Source organism: Chelonia mydas, chromosome 28 (genome assembly GCF_015237465.2).
Source record: "Chelonia mydas isolate rCheMyd1 chromosome 28, rCheMyd1.pri.v2, whole genome shotgun sequence".
In the NCBI taxonomy this organism is placed as follows: domain Eukaryota; kingdom Metazoa; phylum Chordata; order Testudines; family Cheloniidae; genus Chelonia; species Chelonia mydas.
In genome coordinates, this window is record NC_051268.2 from 3070735 (window position 1) to 3092952 (window position 22218).

At 49.1% G+C, this 22218-nt stretch overlaps 1 protein-coding gene across 1 annotated transcript; it reads right to left on the reverse strand.

Moving 5' to 3' along the window:
• Positions 1–5999: 5999 nt before the first annotated feature.
• On the reverse strand, positions 6000–21347 carry LOC119564569 (dynein axonemal heavy chain 2). Its single transcript, XM_037887266.2, has 7 exons — positions 21253–21347; positions 20269–20451; positions 18584–18740; positions 15632–15820; positions 13732–13879; positions 12903–13090; positions 6000–6077 (listed from the first exon to the last, which is right to left on the reverse strand). The coding sequence occupies exons 4-7, from the start codon at positions 15803–15805 to the stop codon at positions 6000–6002; spliced, it is 588 nt and encodes a 195-aa protein (XP_037743194.1). The 5' UTR covers positions 15806–15820; positions 18584–18740; positions 20269–20451; positions 21253–21347.
• Positions 21348–22218: the final 871 nt, after the last annotated feature.

The window sequence follows — 22218 nt, forward strand, 5'->3', positions numbered from 1 at the left end:
TTCTCCTTCCCAGAGGCTAGTGAAGATTAGAAAGAAAAAAAATGCACTCGTGATGAAATGTTCTCTGAGCTCATGCAGTCCTCCCACACTGACAGAGCACAGACGAATGCGTGGAGGCAAATAATGTCAGAGTGCAGGAAAACACAAAATGACCGGGAGGAGAGGTGGCGGGCTGAAGAGAGTAAGTGGCAGGCTGAAGACAGGGCTGAAGCTCGAATGTGGCGGCAGCGTGATGAGAGGAGGCAGGATTCAATGCTGAGGCTGCTGGAGGACCAAACCAGTATGCTCCAGTGTATGGTTGAGCTGCAGCAAAGGCAGCTGGAGCACAGACTGCCACTACAGCCCCTGTGTAACCAACCGCCCTCCTCCCCAAGTTCCATAGCCTCCACACCCAGACGCCCAAGAATGCGGTGGGGGGGCCTCCAGCCAACCAGCCACTCCGCCACAGAGGATTGCCCCAAAAAAAGAAGGCTGGCATTCAATAAATTTTAAAGTTGTAAACTTTTAAAGTGCTGTGTGGCATTTTCCTTCCCTCCTCCACCACCCCTCCTGGGCTACCTTGGTAGTCATCCCCCTATTTGTGTGATGAATGAATAAAGAATGCATGAATGTGAAGCAACAATGACTTTATTGCCTCTGCAAGCAATGATTAAAGGGAGGAGGGGAGGGTGGTTAGCTTGCAGGGAAGTAGAGTGAACGAAGGGGCGGGGGGTTTCATCAAGGAGAAACAAAGAGAACTTTCACACCATAGCCTGGCCGGTCATGAAACTGGTTTTCAAAGCTTCTCTGATGCGTACCGCACCCTCCTGTGCTCTTCTAACCGCCCTGGTGTCCGGCTGCGCGTAACCAGCAGCCAGGCGATTTGCCTCAACCTCCCACCCCGCCATAAACGTCTCCCCCTTACTCTCACAGGTATTGCGGAGCGCACAGCAAGCAGTAATAACAGTGGGAATATTGGTTTCGCTGAGGTCTAAGCGAGTCAGTAAACTGCGCCAGCGCGCCTTTAAACGTCCAAATGCACATTCTACCACCATTCTGCACTTGCTCAGCCTGTAGTTGAACAGCTCCTGACAGCTGTCCAGGCTGCCTGTGTACGGCTTCATGAGCCATGGCATTAAGGGGTAGGCTGGGTCCCCAAAGATACATATGGGCAGTTCAACGTCCCCAACAGTTATTTTCTGGTCTGGGAATAAAGTTCCTTCCTGCAGCTTTTGAAACAGACCAGAGTTCCTGAAGATGCGAGCGTCATGTACCTTTCCCGGCCATCCCATGTTGATGTTGGTGAAACGTCCCTTGTGATCCACCAGAGCTTGCAGCACTATTGAAAAGTACCCCTTGTGGTTTATGTACTCGGCGGCTTGGTGCTCCGGTGCCAAAATAGGGATATGTGTTCTGTCTATGGCCCCACCACTGTTAGGGAATCCCATTGCAGCAAAGCCATCCACTATGACCTGCATATTTCCCAGGGTCACTACCCTTGATATCAGCAGATCTTTGATTGCGTGGGCTACTTGCATCACAGCAGCCCCAACAGTAGATTTGCCCACTCCAAATTGATTCCCGACTGACCGCTAGCTGTCTGGCATTGCAAGCTTCCACAGGGCTATCACCACTCGCTTCTCAACTGTGAGGGCTGCTCTCACCTTGGTATTCATGCGCTTCAGGGCAGGGGAAAGCAAGTCACAAAGTTCCATGAAAGTGCCCTTACGCATGTGAAAGTTTCGCAGCCACTGGGAATCGTCCCAGACCTGCAACACTATGCGGTCCCACCAGTCTGTGCTTGTTTCCCAAGCCCAGAATCGGCGTTCCACAGCATGAATCTGCCCCATTAGCACCATGATGCATGCATTGGCAGGGCCCATGCTTTCAGAGAAATCTGTGTCCATGTCCTGATCACTCACGTGACCGCGCTGATGTCGCCTCCTCGCCCGGTATCGCTCTGCCAGGTTCTGGTGCTGCATATACTGCTGGATAATGCGTGTGGTGTTTAATGTGCTCCTAATTGCCAAAGTGAGCTGAGCGGGCTCCATGCTTGCCTTGGTATGGCGTCCGCACAGAAAAAAGGCACGGAACGATTGTCTGCCGTTGCTCTGATGGAGGGAGGGGCGACTGACGACATGGCTTACAGGGTTGGCTTACAGGGAATTAAAATCAACAAAGGGGGTGGCTTTACATCAAGGAGTATTTCAGGCAGGACTTCACGGAGGGTTCCAATAAGAAATGGTGCACCTAAGTTATTGTTCTTATTTGAACAAGGAGGTTAGTCTGGCCTCTGATTGATACATGGCTAGATTTACCTCGCTGCACTTTCTCTGTGAGTGACTGCAATGTGACCTAGAGGAATGAGTCCCCTAGATGGGGAAGGAGGCAAATGAGTACAAAACAAATCTGGTCTATTTCTTGTTTTGATCCACTCCATCTATCTTTTACATCTTTGGCTGGCAGCAGACGGTGCAGAAGGACTGCATGCCATCCACATCTCATGGCTGCCCGGCAGAAGATGGTACAATAGGACTGCTAGCAATCCGTATCGCCTGCCTGCTCACCATAAGACGGTTCAATAGGACTGACTGCAGGACTAAAGAGAATGACCTGGTCAAGTCACTTCTAATGTAGTCTCTGCGCCCATGTCTGCCCAGGCGCTCCCAGCCGACGAGGCCAGGAGCACTTCTGACATGACGAGGACGGCTACCAGTCGTATTGCACAGTCTGCTGCCAGAAGGCAATGGGTTGCTGCTACTGTGTAGCAATGCAGTCCCGCGTCTGCCAGCACCCAGGAGACGTAGGGTGACGGTGAGCTGAGCAGGCTCCATGCTTGCCGTGGTATGGCGTCTGCACAGGTAACTCAGGAAAAAAGGCGCGAAACGATTGTCTGCCCTTGCTTTCACGGAGGGAGGGAGGGAGGGAAGGGGGGCCTGACGATATGTACCCAGAACCACCCGCCACAATGTTTTAGCCCCATCAGGCATTGGGATCTCAACCCAGAATTCCAATGGGCAGCGGAGACTGCGGGAACTGTGGGATAGCTACCCACAGTGCAACACTCCGGAAGTCGACTCTAGCCTCGGTACTATGGAAGCACTCTGCCGAGTTAATGCACTTAATGCACTTAGAGCATTTTCTGTGGGGACACACACACTCAAATATATAAAACCGATTTCTAAAAAACCGACTTCTATAAATTCAATCTAATTCCGTAGTGTAGACATACCCCCAGTTGTAGAAGTCCAGGTTGGTGGAGGGGAGGACTCGGGGAGTCTCACTCCACGCATGTGATCCAGTGCTGGTTTGGGTAACGTGAAATTTCAAGTGATTAAAAGATCTTAAAAGTTATATTAACGAACTGTGCAGGAGTGTGACAACATGATCTAAAAAGCAGAAGCAATGGTTCAGCGAGAAAAGCAAGATCAGACCCAGGCCAGCAGGCAGGCAACAGCTAAAGAAACAGGAAAGAAAGTGAAATGTTAACTCTGTAGTTGCTGGAGGGATTTAAGCAGTTGAATTTTGTAAAAGAAGTCTTGGTTTCTTTGCAGCCACTCTGAAGGCAAAATGGGCCATTTTCCAAAGGAGTGTCTGTAAATGGTCCAGGCAAAAGGCTATCTAATTGAAATCATTTGACTACGAACAATTTAGTCAAATTAGCTAAAAGAACATCAACTTAACCACCCCAAATGTATAAAAAGAATGCAATTACACAGTGCTACTTAGTTAAAATCCGATTAGGCTCCAAGGGGCTATAATAGGTGCTGGTTTCTCTTTAGATCACTGTGTATTTTGAAAGCAAGCGTTAAAAGTAAAAGGCAATCAGAATGCTAAAAAAAATTAAGTAAAAGTTTTTAATTGTAAATGGTTCTGGATCCAAAAGCAAGCAAAAAAGCATGTGTGTGCTCATGCAAGTTACCTAACTGATAAAAGCTACTGAAACTAGCCTGCCTATGAAACAAACACAGGAAAAATAGGGGTCATTCCTCTGTTTAGCCTGCAATCAGAATGGGTATTTGTATAAAAGAAAGAAATATTTTAAGCAATAACTAGTTGCCCCAAAAGGGGTAGAAATATGTTCTTTTGTCTTTCAGAAAATCAGAAAAAGCTAATTTCAGCTGAGGAACAATCCAACATATCATGAATTTACTGGCATGATGAAAATTGTGTTTTATGTTTTATGTCCTGTCGTGTGGTGTTTTGTTTTGCGGCATGGCTAGGACTGTTGTGTTTAATTTTCCACAGGACAGTCTAGTTCAAAACCAAATGGAAGGGTCAGACCAAAAACGCAGATACTTGTTTTATTCAACTTGCAATACAAAACGTTTTGGCGACTATCACGAAATACTAGGGGTTTAGTGCACGGGCTAAAGCAAGGGAAAAGAAAAATTACTTGAGACTTATCAGTACAAATTGGGTACAGTATGTTGGTAGCATAGTATGGCCCGACCTTTTAATTGGGAAAATTGTTGTTAAAATTGCAAACCAACAGACTTTGGAAGCAAAGACATGAAAAGTTAGCCCACTCCCTGTATTGCAGATGCGATCCTTCTGGCTACCCCCGATCTCAAGCCAGAGGGCTGGGGAGGGAGGAAAGCTATTAGACACCAGAGGTTGTACCGAGTGGATTCCTCAAAAGTGGGCGTGCTTGTCCTGAACTGTTGCTCCAAAGCTCTGTAATAAAGACATTTCACGGAAGGGTGTATGTGGCATGAATTAAATAATAAGACTAAAGTGCTGTATAATGGGCAATGTAATGTGCATATGTTATTTTTTGGGAAAAGGTGTGTGAGTGGAGAATGGAAGTTTCCTTTGTAGGTTACAAAAGGCTGAGAAGGGGAAAAGAAGAAGAAAAGAATCAAGAACGAGTAAACTCAACACTGTAGCTGGCAAGCTCAGTCCGAAGAGAAAATGCTGGCCCCTGCCCAAGGACACTGCTCACAGCTTCTGCAAAACAACAAGGCCCGCAGGAGGGAAAGGACAAGGTGAAGTGCTAGTTACCTCTCCCTTGTCCACTGATAGAATTATCGGGCCTTCAGCATTTGCTACAGAAACCAAAGCACTACAGGGTGATGTGCTGGCAACCTCTTCCCTGTATGACACTGAACCACGACTGTTCCAGGAAAGAGGAAAGAAATGCTCGCTCCGCTGAACCTGCCAAGGCCCAGGAGTTCCTGACTAAAAGGACATTAAAAACTGGCCCTGGTGAAAGAAAGGAAGCATTATACACTGGCAGGGAGGAAATTGTGGGTCCCCCTCTTGGGAATGTGGTACTGATTGGGTATTGGGGTTTATTCCACAGGATGTGCCTTGTATTTTCGAACAAGTACCTTCTGCGTGTCCTGCTCTCCCTACTTGGCTTTCAGATGATAAATATCAAAAGCATTTTGCTGCCATTACCCCTGCCATTTCCCCCATCACCACTATGTCCCCTCCAATATATCCAGATACTGAGAGCACCATACATTCTGATGAAACCCAGACCAAGGTTCAGACCAAGAAAGCCCAAGACCTTCACATCTTAGTGATCTCTTTAAATATTGTTCGAAACATTTATTTTCCCAGGTATAAAATGTCATATGAGCAAACAATTAAGTGGAGAACAAATGGGTCAGTAAAAATAGAAGTGTACAATACCCCAACACACAAGCCCCAGGACTCTGAATTTGAGGTTGATGGGTTCTATGAGGGAGCTGATAGGATGGCCGTTCCGGGGGTTTGCAGTGTATCAGCGGCAATGGGCCCTTATTGTTGTTTATTCACCCAGTTCGTAAATAATCAAACTCATACTCAAAAAAAAGTGTGCTCTGTCACCGGAAATTTTATCTGTATTGAAATAATTTAACCTGTACCATATTGCAATATACCCCTTCCTATGCTCTTAATATTAATGCCTCACAAAAGTATATAAAAAATTTTTCACCAACAGATGTGGTACAGTACTATTCAGGATACCAGCTAACAGAAATTAATGCTACCCTAGGAACTGTAAAATTTACCCTGCCTTTATCCAGCTTTCAAATTACTTCCATGTATCCAAAGTGCTCCCCAGGGGGCTGCTCTTCAGTTAGCACAGCAGAGGGCATGGGTTTCCTCTAGAAGGAAAAGAAATTTGGCTGGACGCCTATGGGCTGGTGCAAATAGTGCAGCAGCCATTTGGAATATTTATAAAGGTCAATAACATGATGAGAAATTAGGGCAGCTGGAAAAGGCTACGAGTCTTATTACTGGAGCTCAGTTAACCCAGGTGCAGGCTGAATTTGGTAAATTACATGTTATTTCCACCCTTAGTTCGATGACCCAGGAATTGCTAACAAAGATGGTGTTAAATGTCACTAAGGCGGGAAAGGAATTGCAGTGGGATCTGGCATGTTCAGAAATTCAGGATTTCCTGGACGACCAGCTCATGGCCATTCGGAGTCATCTTGAGCATCGGGCTTGGCCCACCGCCCTTACTAGTGCTTCAGGAGGACCATCTAATCTGTGGCCATGGAGACATACTTGAAAATTTTCAGGGTGGAGTTGCAAGTACCTGCAGTGCTCCTTCCAAGCAAATGGGCCAGTCGGAGGGGTGTGGGTTCCCACATACCAAATCCTGACAGGTCTGTGGGGAGGATGCATGTGGGACTGGATTATTCACCGTGACATCTGGGAAATTAAACCACCTGGTATGCCTGGCCAATTTGTTGTCAGTGCTCCTGGAATAACACCCAATGTTTAAATAAGAATAGGAAATCAATGAACATTTTGGCCCTTTTGTGTATACAAAAGCTGAAGCCAGGGGAAGTTACCACTGTTTATGACAGTGTTTGTTGGGAAGGTATAGGACAAGAAACTACCCTGATAGGACACCTGCTTTTTCAAGCTAATAATAGCTGTGTAAATCTTAAGGCCACCACCTTGTAAGACCTGCATTTCAATCTCTCCACTGCTGCGGGAAATCACATTATTTATTGGCCTGCAGACAAGTTTCGGCAGGTAGCTTTTAAATTTAAAATATCTTTTAACTGGACCATTTTAGTACCTGATCGATTTCAAAATCTACTTTTGCTCCTACCAAAGATCTGAAAAGTTTTTGAATTGCAAGGTCAAATTCATGTCCTTCAAAATATATATCAAATTGAAAAACATGCTTTTCATACAGCCTATAAAGTGTCTACCTTAGGTACTGATTATAATGTGTTGCATCATGTAACTAAGGCTATAAAATAACCCCAGTGTAGTGTTACAATGGAGCATTAATGCTTGTATTTTTGTTGTGTAGTTTGAGAATGTGTTGTTGTTGTGAAAACTGTAATAATGGGAACGCCTTTCATGTTCGTACTAAACATGCATCATTAATGTATCCAGCTAAGATTTATAAGGTCGATCCCTTTCATTTAGAACCAGAAATACAAGATTTAATAAAAATAAAGGTTTAAGAGTAATAGTTGTGCTATAAAAAGAACAAAAGTGGGGATTGTGGAGGCAAAATTGCATGGGCCTAGATTTTGGTCAAGCTAGCCAAACTTTCACCAGTCTGACTGTGTATGTGACAAGAGGACAGGAGGGGGGGGAAGGGGCTCGGAGTAATGCAATTGCAACATGTAGCTGCAACAGCTAGCCGTATTGCAACCACTAACCACAAAAGAACCCACTGTTAAGAACAGGAAAAGCCTGTGTTTGCCATGTAAGGAAAAGATGATCTTTGCTGTATTGCTAAGTAGGAAAAATACTAATGGGGAAGTATGCTTGCTTTGAGCATGAACATAAGCCTTTATACGTTGTTAAATTTTCCTGAATCAGGCAGAGCAGCTCCTGGCTAGCTGTGTCTCCCTGCATGCTTCTATTACAATAAAGGAGTCTCAGGCTGTTCTGATCCAAACACAACCCGTGGTTAATTTTCTACCTCACGTAATAACAGACAGAACAAAGTACTGTAAATTATCAAGCAAAATAAAATAAAACACGCAAGTCTAAGCCTAATACAGTAAGAAGCTGAATACAGATAAAATCTCACCCTTAGAGATGTTTCAATAAGCTTCTTTCACAGACTGGATGCCTTCCTAGTCTGGGCCCAGTCCTTTCCCCTGCTCCAGTCTTTGTTCCAGCTCAGGTGGTAGCTAGGGGATTTCTCATGACTCCAGCCCCTGTTGTTCTGTTCCACCCCCTTATATAGCTTTTGCACAAGGCGGGAATTCTTTGTCCCTCTCTGGGTTTCCACCCCTCCCTCTAGGTGGAAAAGCACCAGGTTAAAGATGGATTCCAGTTCCGGTGACATGATCACAGGTCACTGTAAGACTTCGTTACCCACTTGCCATCACACAGGTATACAGGAAGACTTACAAGTACACAGAGCCATCTACAGTCAATTGTCCTGGTTAATGGGAAACATCAAGATTCCAAGCCACCATTAATGGCCCACACTTTGCATATTTGCAATGGGACCTCAGAGTTATAGTTCATATTTCTAGTTTCAGATACAAGAGTGATACATTTATACAAATAGGATGACCACGCTCAGTAGATTATAAACTTTGTAATGATACCTTACAAGAGACCTTTTGCATGAAGAATATTCCAGTTACATAATATTCACCCTCATTAGCATATTTTCACATATATGGAGTGCGCTGTCACAATGGGGCCCTTGCAATGCCCTTCCTTCAATTGGGTATCTGGTTGCGCATGCCTGCCTGGGGATGGCGCTCTGGCCATGCCCCCTTCGTCTTTACTGGCCAGTCTCTCCTCTAAGTGGCTCTCTTGTCCCAAGGAAACTGGAGCTGAAGCTGAAGGGTTTCTCCTTATGCACGGGCTCCTGGGAGAAGCTGGGGTACGACTCTCATATCCTTCGTGCACCTTTGGCCAGCAAACAGCCGTGTGCCAGCTGTGCCCAATGACATCTGTGCCCCAGATGTGCCCAGCATTTGCCACACACATTGATTCCACACAAAGATATTTGTATCAGTGGCAGGATGCTGCTAACAGCACTGATGTGATTTCAGTGATTCCTGGAAGTTAACACCCCTACAATCACCTACTCTGTCCCCCTGCCCAACCCACACATCAAACTCTCACCCAGAAAGTCCTGAACTGAGCCCAAAAAGTTGTACCTGAGCTAAAGAGTTGTTTTTTAAAAGAGACATCCAAATCCAATGGAAAGGCTATGCCTGGCTGGACATTTTCCATTCAAACTTTTTTTTTTTAAATTTGTTTTCAACAAAATGAAAGTTTGTGGGACATGTTAGCTTTCTTCTAAAAACATTGCTTTTTGTTTTCTGTTTTCATTTTGAAAATTAGAATCTGAAAAGAGAACATTTTTCATTTTTTTCCCAGAAATGTCTGGTTCTGAGCAGTTTTCCTCAGAAGATTTTCTGGGTTTGGACAATTTGGGCCAAAACCGTTCTCATTTGCTCAGTTTGCAGCTAAAAATGTTGTGGTTTTTCAAAGATTGTTGGCCAAAAAACCTTCGGATTACAGTTTGAGGACAACAACTTCCACTAAAAATTTGACCAAACTTCCCCTACCCCCCCCCCCCCCCCCAAAAAAAACCAACCTCCAAAAAATCCAAAGCTAATTTCCATCCAAATTTTCCCTGGGGAGAAAAGAAGTATTTAGCAACCAGGGCTGGGTAAATTCTCCAAGTGATGGCAAATCTGCAGAAGAGGCAGACTACAAAGAGCCACAAAAGGATCTCTCAAAAACTGGGCAACAAAATGGCAGATGAAATTCAATGTTGATAAATGCAAAGTAATGCACATTGGAAACATAATCCCAACTATACACCTAAAACTTAGTTGATACCACTGAAGAAAGAGATCTTGGAGTCGCTGTGGAGAGTTCTCTGAAAATATCCACTCAATGTGCAGCAGCGTCAAAAAAGTGAACAGAATGTTTGGAATCATTAAGAAAGGGATAGATAATAAGACCGAAAATATCCTATTGCCTCTATATAAATCCATGGTACGTCCACATCTTGTATACTGCAAGCAGGTGTGGTCACCCCACCTCAAAAAAGATCTATTGGAATTGGAAAAGGTACAGAAAAGGGCAACAAAAATGATGAGGGGTATAGAACGGCTTCCGTATAAGCAGAGATTAATAAGACTGGGACTTTTCAGCTTGGAAAAGAGACGACTAAGTGGGAATATAATAGAGGTCTATAAATGCACGACTGGTGTGAAGAAAGTAGACAAGGAAGTGTTATTTGCAGAGGGCGCGCAGGGGCCGGCGGGCGGGCGGGCGGGCAGAGGGCGCGCAGGGGCCGTTATGTTGCCTGATATTCTATGATCTCCCTAGATCAAAAGGTTAATCCTCCTCTAAAGAGAAAAATATTTGACACAGTTACACAATTGTTAAGACACATTTTTTAATTCAAAGATCTATTTTAAGCCCCATATTGGAAGCTAGGTAAACATAGGATAATTAATGTTTGAAATGCAGAAAGCTGAGAGAGCTTTGGTTTTTGCCTGAAAGCAAGTTCAATATGAAATGTGTTTTATAAACAATTGATTAATAATTTGCAGCTTCCCTGTCCTGGTCATTTGGTAGAGAACATTACAATTACAGACAAAAGCAAAACTCATTACTGACCATTGCGAGTGAGAAATTTCTCGACGAATCTTTTTAAAGCAGTGAGGAAACTACAAACAAAGAGAAAGAATTGTGTTCTTAGCTTATAATTTTCACGAACTCATCTGTTTCAAATGATCAGGTCAGAATCCTGGTGAAGTTTCCATGAGAAAATGGTCACAAACACTCATCAGTAATGACCTTCTCTTTTTTGTAATTTCCATGGACCAATGTAGCCCAAATTCTCCAGACATCATTCTAACTGCTTTATAAAGAAGATTCTATGAGAAATTTCCCACCTGCAATGGTCAGTAATGAGTTTTGCTTTTCTGTAACTGTAATTTTAATGAGGTTTTTGTTTGTAACATCATGTACTGATATCTACCAAATTAACAAGACAGAATCCTAATGGCTTTAAGGTGAAAAATTCGTGAGAAATTTATCACCTGCACTTATCAGGAATGAGTTACTATTTGTAATTTTTATGACCCGCCTTGTTTTAAATGATAAGGCCAGAATCCGAACTTCTTTTATTTGAAGACTCCATGAGAAATCCCTCAGGAGCAGGCACGAGTCACTAGGCACGAGTCACTAGGCACGACCATCCCGTGGCAGAGGGTCAGGACACAACCCTAATCGCTTTGAGCTGCAGACTCAATGAGGGGGTCCAGGCCACAGCCCAGGCGGCCAATGGGCTCTGCGTGACCGGGAACAGGAAACGGAAGTTACGTTTTCCTGGTAAGCTCTCCTTTATAGTCCAACTGGGAACAGTGACCGGAAGTTACGTTGTCCTGATATGCGCTCCTCTTTCTGAAATTGACACCTGCTCCTCCTTTATCCCAGCACCCCTGGCATCCCTGGCACCACCCCATCCGCCCTGTCCAGCTCTGCCTTCTGGCCTGTGGCCTGGGCGGGGGAGGCCTCAGAGGGGAGCTGGCGTGGCTGACACTTCACGGAAGAGCCACAGGAGATGGGGCCACGGAGAGTGACAGGGACTCAGCAGCCACAATGTGGCTGACACAGCAGCTGCTTAAGCCCCTCCCCCGCCCCACTGGGAATAGGCTGCCGCTGCCCCCTGCTGCCCACAGCTTGTCACTACTCATCTCCTGGAAACGCTCTTTCTGCCTTACCCCAACTGGCCAGCAGGTGTCACTGCGGCTCTAGGGGAAACCGTCCATGCCGTACCCAGACTGGCCAGCAGGTGTCACTGCAGCTCTAGGGGAAACCATCCGTGCCATACCCAGACTGGCCAGCAGGTGTCACTGCAGCTCTAGGGGAAACCGTCCGTGCCATACCCCGACTGGCCAGCAGGTGTCACTGCAGCTCTAGGGGAAACCGTCCGTGCCGTACCCCGACTGGCCAGCAGGTGTCACTGCAGCTCTAGGGGAAACCGTCCGTGCCTTACCCCGACTGGCCACCAGGTGTCACTGCGGCTCTAGGGGAAACCCTCTGTGCCTTACCCCGACTGGCCACCAGGTGTCACTGCCGCTCTAGGGGAAACCGTCCGTGCCGTACCCCGACTGGCCACCAAGTGTCACTGCAGCCCTAGGGGAAACCGTCCGTGCCTTACCTCGACTGGCCACCAGGTGTCACTGCCGCTCTAGGGGAAACCGTCCGTGCCTTACCTCGACTGGCCACCAGGTGTCTCTGCTGCTCCAGGACAGATGAACGCCCCGAATGGCTGGGGTGCAGACTGGTGCACCCCTTTAACTGGGTTTGGTCTCTAATAAAAGATTTCCAATTGTTCTGGGTGCAGCTGATCTCCGAGGTTAGGGAGGAGCATTCCCTCCTGAGCTGAGACCTGGAACTGGGAAGGCGAGTACAGCCATAGGTGCCGGATTCCTCCAGGCCCAGGGGGTGCGCAGCCCCCCCACTCTGCCTCTGGCCCCGCCCCGACTCCTTCCCCCACGTCCCCACGCCCGCCCTGTTTCTTCCCGCCCAATTCCGCCTCCTACAGCCCTTTCTCCGAGACTCTTCATACTAAAGGAGTTGGGTGGGAAGAAACAGGGTGGGCCCCCTACTGACCCACCCACACTGCTCCCTGGCACCTCACTGGGATCAGTGCTGTCTGTGGGGAGAGCGCCCCCTACCGACCCACCCACACTGCTCCCTGGCACCTCAAGGGGCCCCCTACCGACCCACCCACCCTGCTCGGCAGGACTCTGATTTTCCTTGGGGTCTCACATTCAATATTAAACAGGCCGGGCCCGACTTAGCTTGTGAACTCTGTCCATTTCAGAAGGGTAAGAGGGCGGACTTCCCTGAATCTGAAGGGTCTTGGCCCTCATCGTTACTGGTACAAGAGACCCGTCTGTTCAATGAAGGGCATTGCAGGATTCGAGCATCCATGGACACAGGTCCTCCCTTACCGAGCAGTGTCCGCATCGAAGGAAGAGTGGGTTGAGGTGCCGGTAGCGGTTAATGAAGGAGTCCTTGTTGACCTCCCAGATCTCATGGTACACATCCCAGGTCTTCAGGTATGCCTGGGGGTGCATGGCGTTTGCTTGCATGCCACCACTGATCAGTGCCTGGATTTTCTTGATATCTTCATCACGCTCTGAGTGCGGAGGGAGGATAAACAGAACAGTGACCAGTTGTTTCAGTGCCCAAACAGCCAGTCCTAGTCAATCAGAACCCCTTGCTTCTCTTCCGTGCTGGTTTTGCAAAGCCTCACCAGTCCCCTGGGAAATATTGTCCCTATGTTAGAAGGTGAAGAAACTGAGGCACAGAAATGACTTCTAGGGGGTTGGGTGTACACAGGCAGGAACTCGTTCCATGACAGATGTAGGCTATATTCAGGCAATGTCTGTCTAGACTCAACATGTGACTCGCAGTAGCTGCTAAGCCAGCTACCAAGTGCCACAGTGTTAGTGGCAAGGAAACTGAGCTAAGGGGGAATGACAGCTGAATACCAGGCTGGGGAATCGTCTCCTCCAGGGATAGGGTGGGAGAAAGGATCCAGCCAAGTTACCGCAGCCGGTTCGTTGTGGTCTGAACACAGAGGGTATCACTACACTGGGTTTTCAATCCCACAGCGGCGAGACTCAGAGCCCGGGTCTACCCAGGAAGTGCCTGAACATGGGGCTGCAGGGAACAAGACGTGTGGATGCACAACTCGGCAAGGCAGCTGCAGACTCCTTTAGACTGAGCTGCAGGGCCCCCACAGGGAGCGTGTGAGTGCAGGGGAGGTCTCCTTACCCACGAGAACCGAGATGGGATCGCGGAGGAATCTGCGTTTGGTCAGGATCTCTGGCAGGTGGCGGAAGACAGAGATGCTGGTGATGAGGTGGCTGCTGATGTCATTGACCATATTCACGAGCTGTGACAGACTTGGGGAAAACTCCACCTGGAAATACAAAACAGCGGGTTCAGTAGAGAGAGGAACCCAACCCAGAAGAGAGGCAACAACTGCTCAGCGAACCCAAACCGATCCATGGGGTGAGCACTGGAAAATCTATTCCATTCCCACATCTGCAAAAGCCCTTGCAGTGGCAGGCTGCAAGATCCTGGACCTGAAAATCCCACCTTTCCGATTTCCATCTTGCTACCCCCTTCCTCACCTCGCTCCCACACACAGCAGCTAGAGGTTACAGGCCAAATCCCCCAGTCCAACAGCTCTGCTTGGGGCAAGACGAGGGCAAAGGTGGCTTAAAGCTACCTTTATGGGTCTCTTGTTCCTGGGGATGATCTGCACTGGCTCATGTCAGGATTCCCTCCCCACTCTGAACTCTGGGGTACAGATGTGGGGACCCTCATGAAAGACCCCCTAAGCTTATTTTTACCACCTTAGGTTAAAAACTTTCCCAAGGCAGAAATTTCACCTTGTCCTTGAACAGTATGCTGCCACCACCAAGTGATTTAGACAAAGAACAGGGAAAGGACCACTTGGAGTTCCTATTTCCCCAAAATATCCCCCCAAGCCCTTACACCCCCTATCCTGGGGAGGCTTGAGAATAAACAAGATGAGCACAAACCAGCCTTGGATTTTTAAGACCCAAAAAACCCAGTCAGATTCTTAAAAAACAGAACTTTATTAGAAGAACAAAAAAAAAAAGATAAGAGAGAACAACTCTGTAAGATCTGAATGGAAGATAATCTTACAGGCAGTCAGATTCAAAACATAGAGAATCCCTCTAGGCAGAACCTTAAGTTACAAAAAGGCACAAAACCAGGAATACACATTTCCTGCAGCACAGCGAATTTCACAAGCCAAAACAAAGAAAACCTAATGCATTTTCTAGCTAGATTACTTACTAACTTTACAGGAGTTGGTGGGCTTGCATCCTTGATCTGTTCCCGGCAAAGGTATCACACAGACAGACAAAAGCCTTTCCCCCCCTCCAGATTTGAAAGTATCTTGTCCCCTCATTGGTCATTTTGGGTCAGGTGCCAGCCAGGTTACCTGAGCTTCTCAACCCTTTACAGGTAAAAGGACTTTGCCTCTGGCCAGGAGGGATTTTATAGCACTGTATACAGAAAGGTGGTTACCCTTCCCTTTATATTTATGACAACTCGTATTTCCAACACAAGACTCAACAAAGCCACAGTAGTGGTCAAAGGCACCACAGGCCCGTGCTGCCAGCCAGGAAGAGCTAGGACAGGCCACAGGGATGATCGGGCTACGCTCCCTTGTCCCCTGGCCACCCCCCATGCAGCAGAAGCCCTTCTGCAGCTGCTTGGTGCTGCTCTGGCACTAAGGTCAGCTTGCCCAGCTCTGAGGGTCTGTCTACACTGCAGTGGAGAGGTCTGACTGCAGCACGTGTAGACAGACCCGAGCTAGCTTTGATCGCTCCAGCTAGCTCGGGTAACAACAGCAGGGAAGCTATGACAGCGCAGGCAGCTGTCACCTGTGGATTTACCCAGGGTCCTGGGGGGGTGGGATTAGCCCACGCAGCTGCCCGTTGAGGGAGAAAGAAAAGCAAGAAGGTAATCAGACAGCCGGGATTTTAAGGTCAAATATCTTGACCTAGATCCAGTTTCAATTCCTGCCTTAACCCCTCCCCGACATGCGGCTAATTCCTGGCTGGGACCTTGGGGCAGGGCTCAGCTGAGTGTCTGAGGGCTGCAGTGGATTGGAAGCTGTAGTGGAAGGGCTCACCTGTGCAGATGGCGCCGGGTAGTTGTCCTGCAGGATCACCTTGACCCTGAACAGGGGGTTAGGCGTAGTCTTGCCATCTCCACTGATGGCCTTGGAAAGTTCCAGTAGGGACCATTTGACACTGAGCCTGAAGGCCTCTTCCATCATTCTGTTCATCTTGATGGTGAAGGCCATCCAGTACTGCTGCACCTAAGGGGAGAGACAAGCCAGCTGAGAAAGCCAGCGTAGACAAGGAGGAGCCACCAGAGCAAGGGGCAGCCAGGATAAAAGACAGTGAATGCTGCAGAACTGTGCTCCTGACTCTGGCCACTGGCCCTTCTGGCTGCAAAGGTGACCTTTGCTACGTGACCCAAGTAGCTCCTCGGTCTGCCCACCTTGGAAAGGTGGGAACTGCTCCCATTCATCTCAGTGGGGGTTAGCACCAAAGGCTAGTGCTAAATTAAATGACACCAGATTTAACTGTTTCACTGCCACTCATTTGGGTAGAAGCAACCAGGGAATGTCCTACTCTGTTGTCGGAAGTAGTGCCAGATGCTGGGGCACTGGGGCAGGGTAAAATAGAGCAGTGGGATGCTGGCACAATTTGCTGGGCAACTCAACCTCCTCCTCCCTAATCTAATGTCACCTCATGCCATGCCCAGAGGGGCCGTGTCAAGGTTACTTCCCCACTCTGAACTCTAGGGTACGGATGTGGGGACCTGCATGAAAGACCCCCTAAGCTTACTTTTACCAGCTTAGGTTAAAACTTCCCCAAGGTACAAACTATTTTACCCTTTGCCTTTGGACTTCCACTGCCACCACCAAACATTTATCTGGGTTTATTTATTAGGAAAGCATTGTTTGGAAACATCTTTCCCCCCAAAATCCTTCCAACCCTTGCACCCCACTTCCTGGGGAAGGTTTGGCAAAAATCCTCACCAATTTGCATAGGTGACCACAGACCCAAACCCTTAGATCTTAAGAACAATGAAAAAGCATTCAGTTTCTGAAAAGAAGGATTTTAATAGAAGTAAAAAGTAAAAAAGAATCACCTCTGTAAAATCAGGATGGTAAATACCTCACAGGGTAATTAGATTCAAAACATAGAGAATCCCTCTCGGCAAAACCTTAAGTTATAAAAAGACACACAGACAGGAATATCCATTCTATTCAGCACAGCTTAATTTCTCAGCCATTTAAAGAAATCATAATCTAACGCATATCTAGCTAGATTACTTACTAAGTTCTAAGACTCCGTTCCTGTTCTGTCCCCGGCAAAAGCATCATACAGACAGACTCTTTGTTTTTTCCTCCCCCCAGCTTTTGAAAGTATCTTGTCTCCTCATTGGTCATTTTGGTCAGGTGCCAGGGAGGTTATTCTAGCTTCTTAACCCTTTACAGGTGAGAGGATTTTTCGTCTGGCCAGGAGGGATTTTAAAGGGGTTTACCCTTCCCTTTATATTTATGACAGGCCGTATGCCCACAACTTGCTGCAGAAAGAAACTGAGGGCCACAGAATTTAAGCCCTAAGGGCCTGCTGTATATCACAGATCATTACATTTCACCCAGTGCCCTTATACAGAGTTAGACTAAAGTACCTCAGTCTTCGTAAGACTAAACTGTTGGGCCCTACAGGGAGAAAACGGGCAAGACCAACGAGCCAACCATGTCCAAAGCCCCTGCGACGACCGGGAACTGACTAGGTGAGGCATGCCCAGATGATCTCAGCAGGCAATCCATGCCCCATCCTGCCGAGGATGCTAAAAATGCCAAGGTCCTTGCCAATCTGACCTGGGGAGGAAATTCCTTCCTGACCCAAATCCGGTGATTGGTGGGGCACTGAGCAGGTGAGTTAAACCCACCAGCCAGGCAGCTAGAGAGAGGATTCTCTGGACCACCAGAAAGCATTGGCCCTGTGTCCCATCTCTGGCTGTGGCCGAGCTCTGACGCTTCAGAAGAAGGCAGAAAAAGAACCCAGAATACCTCTATGACCTGGGCCCTGACCCTTCAGTGCTGCTGGGGAGGCGGTGGTGTGGGAGGGAGGCAAGTGAATGGAGTCAGGTAAATAGGTAGGTGGGCAGGGACAGCTGTTGGAGAAGAGGGAGAAGTTGCAGGTGGCAGAAGAAGGTCTCTGAGAACACAGGTCCTTACACACAGGTCTCCTGACAGAATCAAAACCAAGCACTGCATGCTGGGACCTGCGCCAGGAGGCAGACAGAGCATGGCCTGCTGGGAGCTGCCTGGCCTGGGCCTGGCCTTACCTCGGCGCTATCGTGTTTGAAGACTTCATAGGTTTGCCGCATGATGCTGGTGACCTCCTCGTGGATATCCATCAGCTTCTGCTGGACCCAGGCACGGTGCTCCTTCTGGTCCTCCTCAAACTCCAAGTCATTGTAGACCCGCTTGCTGGTGATCCGCACCAGCAGTGCCTCGCTGATCTGCTGGGCACTGCGAGCGATGGCCAGGGTGGCTGCCTTGTATTCGTTCACAATGGTCTGCACCTGAGGGCCAGTGGCCGCAAGGCAGGCTCAGGGCAGGGAGCACTCTGATCAGGGACCTTAGGGCCCCAGGGTTTGACCGAAGTAAAACTGACCAGCTACGGCTCCACCTGGGCGAGGCAGGCATGAGGCTGAGGGGTGGGAGGCTCTCCCTTTGCTCCCCACCTGGATCCTGGGGGCAGAGAGGGTTCCCTGTCTCTACTTCTTCCTCACTCCCTAACGGGGGGTGTTGTCTGCCAGGCTGGGTTCTCTGGTCCCTACCTCCAGAGATGCGTATTAAGCAGAGAACACCCATGTTCGGAGTTTCTCCCGCTACACCTAAGCCTAGGCAGACTGAGCAGAGTACAGATCAATGGGATGCCAGCAGCTGGAGACCCCTTAACCATCTGCTAATTGAGATCTCTGTGGAGGAAGGACGGAGCCTTGGGGCCGGCTAGTCGGGCGTGGGGGCCACGGAGGTCAGAGGAAAGCTCACCTTGCTGGCGTGCAGTCAGCACTCACTGAAGAAGGCAGCACTGTCCCCTTTCAGTGACCAGTGCAGCTTCTTCAAGCAGGGCTGGATCTTCCTGTCCAGGTATCGGATCCGCTCCTTGAACAAGGCCCTCTCCTCTGGGGACAGCATAGCAATGATCCTAAGGGGGCACGGAGGGCGAGACGAGTAAGGCTTCCAGCCCCATCAGCAATTCAGATCTATGTAGTGCATTCCTCCCACCAACCCACAGAACGGGCCTGTCTCCAGACAGGTCAACGGTGAGTCCCCAAAAGGGATACGAGGCTGGGAAAACAGGTCGACAAAGCAAGGCACAGAGGCGTGGCCATGCTCGGTCTGTAAAAGGGATGGCTGTGGCACATGCTGGTGCGATCAGTCTGGCTCCATGGATCTGGTCCTTGATAGGTACGTGCAGCAGGGTCTCCTCCCCACCCCCTGGCTATTGCAACTCTGGACTACACACACACACTCACACACACACCCCTACCTCTGCTGATGCCCCTCAGTCCCCACTCACAGCCCCTTGCTGTCCCAGCCCTGCACTCCCCAAACACGGCTAGGTCATTAGCTGACCGCTTGGAGAACAAGTGAAATCTGAAGATAAAATTCACACTGGACATTCAGCTCTTTCAGACCAGCGTGATAAAGAAACCAACGCGCGCACACATGGAGCCGCTCATTCATCCAATAAAACAAACGGCGTTATTCCTACAATCAGTTCCTGCATACCCACAAGAGCGATGTTCTGGGGCTGGCACAGTCCGTGATTGTATGACTAACCCCTAATGCAGGGCAGAGAAGCGTGAGCCATGAGGTGTTTGCCAGACAGAAGAGAGGTGAGCCCCAGAATGCCGAGCCCTGGGCTGGGCAGGTAGGAAAGGCAGAGGTGATTTTCAGACCTAGATTTGGCAGTTGCAAGCCTGCACATACTGGAAGTTTTGTGATTGATGCTGGAAATGTTGTTTTGTTGTTACACAATGTAGAATTAAACCTGTCAAAGGAAGTCACTGACAGAGAATGTTATTGAGGCAAAGAGTCAAAAACAAATGAGGTAGTTAGATGAATAAAAACAACATCTGCCACGACAATTGCTTGGGCAGAAATTCCAAGTCTTCAAGATACCCGAAGGAAGGGGGTCCCCGGCTGAGCGTCAGGATGGCTTCAAACATACACGTGTCTGCGCGCACACACGCACTCCCCCAAGCAACACAGAATAGCGCTGGTCTGAAAGGGGGTGGCATGTTACTCCTGGAAGCAGTAGGTGTTGGCCCCTGTCGGAGGCAGGGATATCCGACGAGATGAACCATTTGTCTGGGTCGGTGCTGTGTGAAGGCAGGGATAGCACACTACACGGACCAGTGATCTGACCCGATGCATCAGGAAGGCAGGGCTACTGGGCGAGATGGGTACATTGGTCTAACTAGTGCCCAGGAGTCGGCTGGGTTGTCAGTCCTGCCCTCTCTCTCTGACAGGCAGACTTTGGGGTGAAGGAGCTTTCTTATGTCTCTCCAAGAGCCACCTCTGCAGCTGACTATGGGGCAGTGCTAACAGGCCCCCAAGGAGAGCTCTGTCCCATTCGACAGAGATAGAAAGGGCCCCTGACACGGCGGCATGAGACAGGGAGAGATGGACGCTGGAACGGGGTCTTGCCATGGATGTGGGATACTCACCTTTAGGGGTCTGTCGATGCGCCGGCGCAGAGCCCGCAGCCAGTGCGCCAGGCCCGCATAATGGCACATGTGTGCCGGCAGGAATGGCAGCTTCTTGCTCAGCTCTTTGTTGACCAGGGCGAGCTCTCTGTTGAACAGCATGTAGACATCCACGGCTTTCTTGTCAAAGGTGCGCTTGATGGCCTAGGGGAGGAAAGAGGCCAGCTGAGCCCATGCAATGCAGCAGCTGCACCAGCAACCCACTGCCCATCCAGGGGCTGGTCTCCCCACTTCATCTGGGGGATGCACTCGTTGACATAACCTGGGGGCTGTCAACACCCCCGTACTGCCCAGCTAACCAGTCTGGGAGCAGCCCTCCCACAGCTCACAACAACCCACGCAGGGCAGCATGGCATGATGTGACGATGTTGCATGCGTTGCAGGGAAGGAGCATCTGCCAGTTCTCCACACATCGCCGCCAGAATGGGGCACTGTAACGAAATCTACCTACACCAGCAGGGACGATCAGACACTCTGAAAACTCCAGCTGATGCAGAAGGCTGCGTTCCCACCACCACCCAGGGCTGTCTACCTCCTTGGTGGGGCTCCCCACTGTCACACAGGGCTGTGTACCGCCCGCGCAGCTCCCCACAGCACATTGGGCTGAAGGCTATTGTGCTTTCGGTGTGGGGAGTGTTTGATGCCAGGCACTGAGCTGTTAACGATCACTACACAGCACCTGCTACTTGTCTCAGGCACGGTACAAAACGCTGAGCGCCAAACTGCTCTGTCACGGAAACAGCTGGATTTGTCCTGGTGCACCTGAGAGCAGCCGTTGGCTCGAAGTAAATGGACACCAATAATTGTGAGGCTGAGATGCAGCCTCCTCTCACAACGATGCCAGGATGCCAATGCTGCAGTGAGAGTATCATCCCGCAGGGCAATGCCAGGCCATGCCCTAGTCCTGTCACTGCGAAGGGGGAATCACGTGCCACTTCCACGTACCTCCAGGAGGTCTTTGCAGCGCTGAACAAAGGCATCCACTTGGGCAAAGATGCTAGTCTGGTCCAGGACCCAGCCTTTCCCGGAGAGCCTGTTAGAAGTGCGGAAGGAGAAAATGTTTGTCGTGCCCAACGGCCGCCTCAGAGGCAGGCACCGAGATGGGGAGTAGACTCTCCTAGGTGGGCATGTTAGCTCCGTTGCTTCGCAGAGTCAGCCGCATGTTTATCGTCCAGGCCTTGCAGAAAAGGCAGAGCACCGTCTGGGGACAGAAGGTAGTGCCCTGCTGGCACAAGGGGTAAGAACATCCTTGCTCACAGAGTTTCCTTGCTCACAGACCTCAGATTCTGGGGTCTGGGACATGAATCCCAGGGCAGGATTTCGCAAATGCACGTTATTTGAATTGAGAATCAGCCCCCAAAGGGCACATCAAGCCTGCAGACCCTCTCTCTGCTCCCCCTCCCAAGAGAGCCCCAGGAAAGACTGGAAGAGCTCACAGCCTTTGAGATGCCCCAGAATCTCTTCCCACGGACAGGGAGACAGGGCTGTAGGAAGACACGGGGGGATTATCCTATCCAGGAGCTCTGGGGAGATCACAGACCCCGAGAGCAAAGCTCAAGTACATAATCCTCACTCAGCTGTATTTGCCTGGCTTGCGCGTTAATGTCTTTGTCTTACAAAATATTGATCCAGCTCTACAAATCTGAATCTGAAGCAGACGAGTAACATTTAGACTTAATTTTCAAGGACGAGGCACCCACTTAAACCTGACATCCCTAATCATAATGATAGATTATGGTTTTTACAGCTCAGGAGAATCAGGGAAGGGAGGCTGGAGCCAGGCAGAAGGGACTGGCTGGTTTAGGGGACTGGGACACAGGGCCTTTCCCATCCGGCTCACTAGTTCCACTCATTCCCATCTCCCAGCCACTGAGCGTGTTTCAGTTTGTCCCTAGTGGGCTGGATGTCTCT

Bases quoted from the DNA above. Each gene is read 5' to 3' on its own strand.
- LOC119564569 (XM_037887266.2), bottom strand. From the start codon at position 15,805: ATGGCCTTCACCATCAAGATGAACAGAATGATGGAAGAGGCCTTCAGG. The intron at 13,880-15,631 runs GTGAGCCCTTCC...TTGTATTTCCAG, and splicing joins ACCCGGCGCCATCTGCACAG to GTGGAGTTTTCCCCAAGTCT. The intron at 6,078-12,902 runs GTAAGGGAGGAC...TTTTCCTTCTAG, and splicing joins TTCGATGCGGACACTGCTCG to AGGAAACCCATGCCCTCTGC.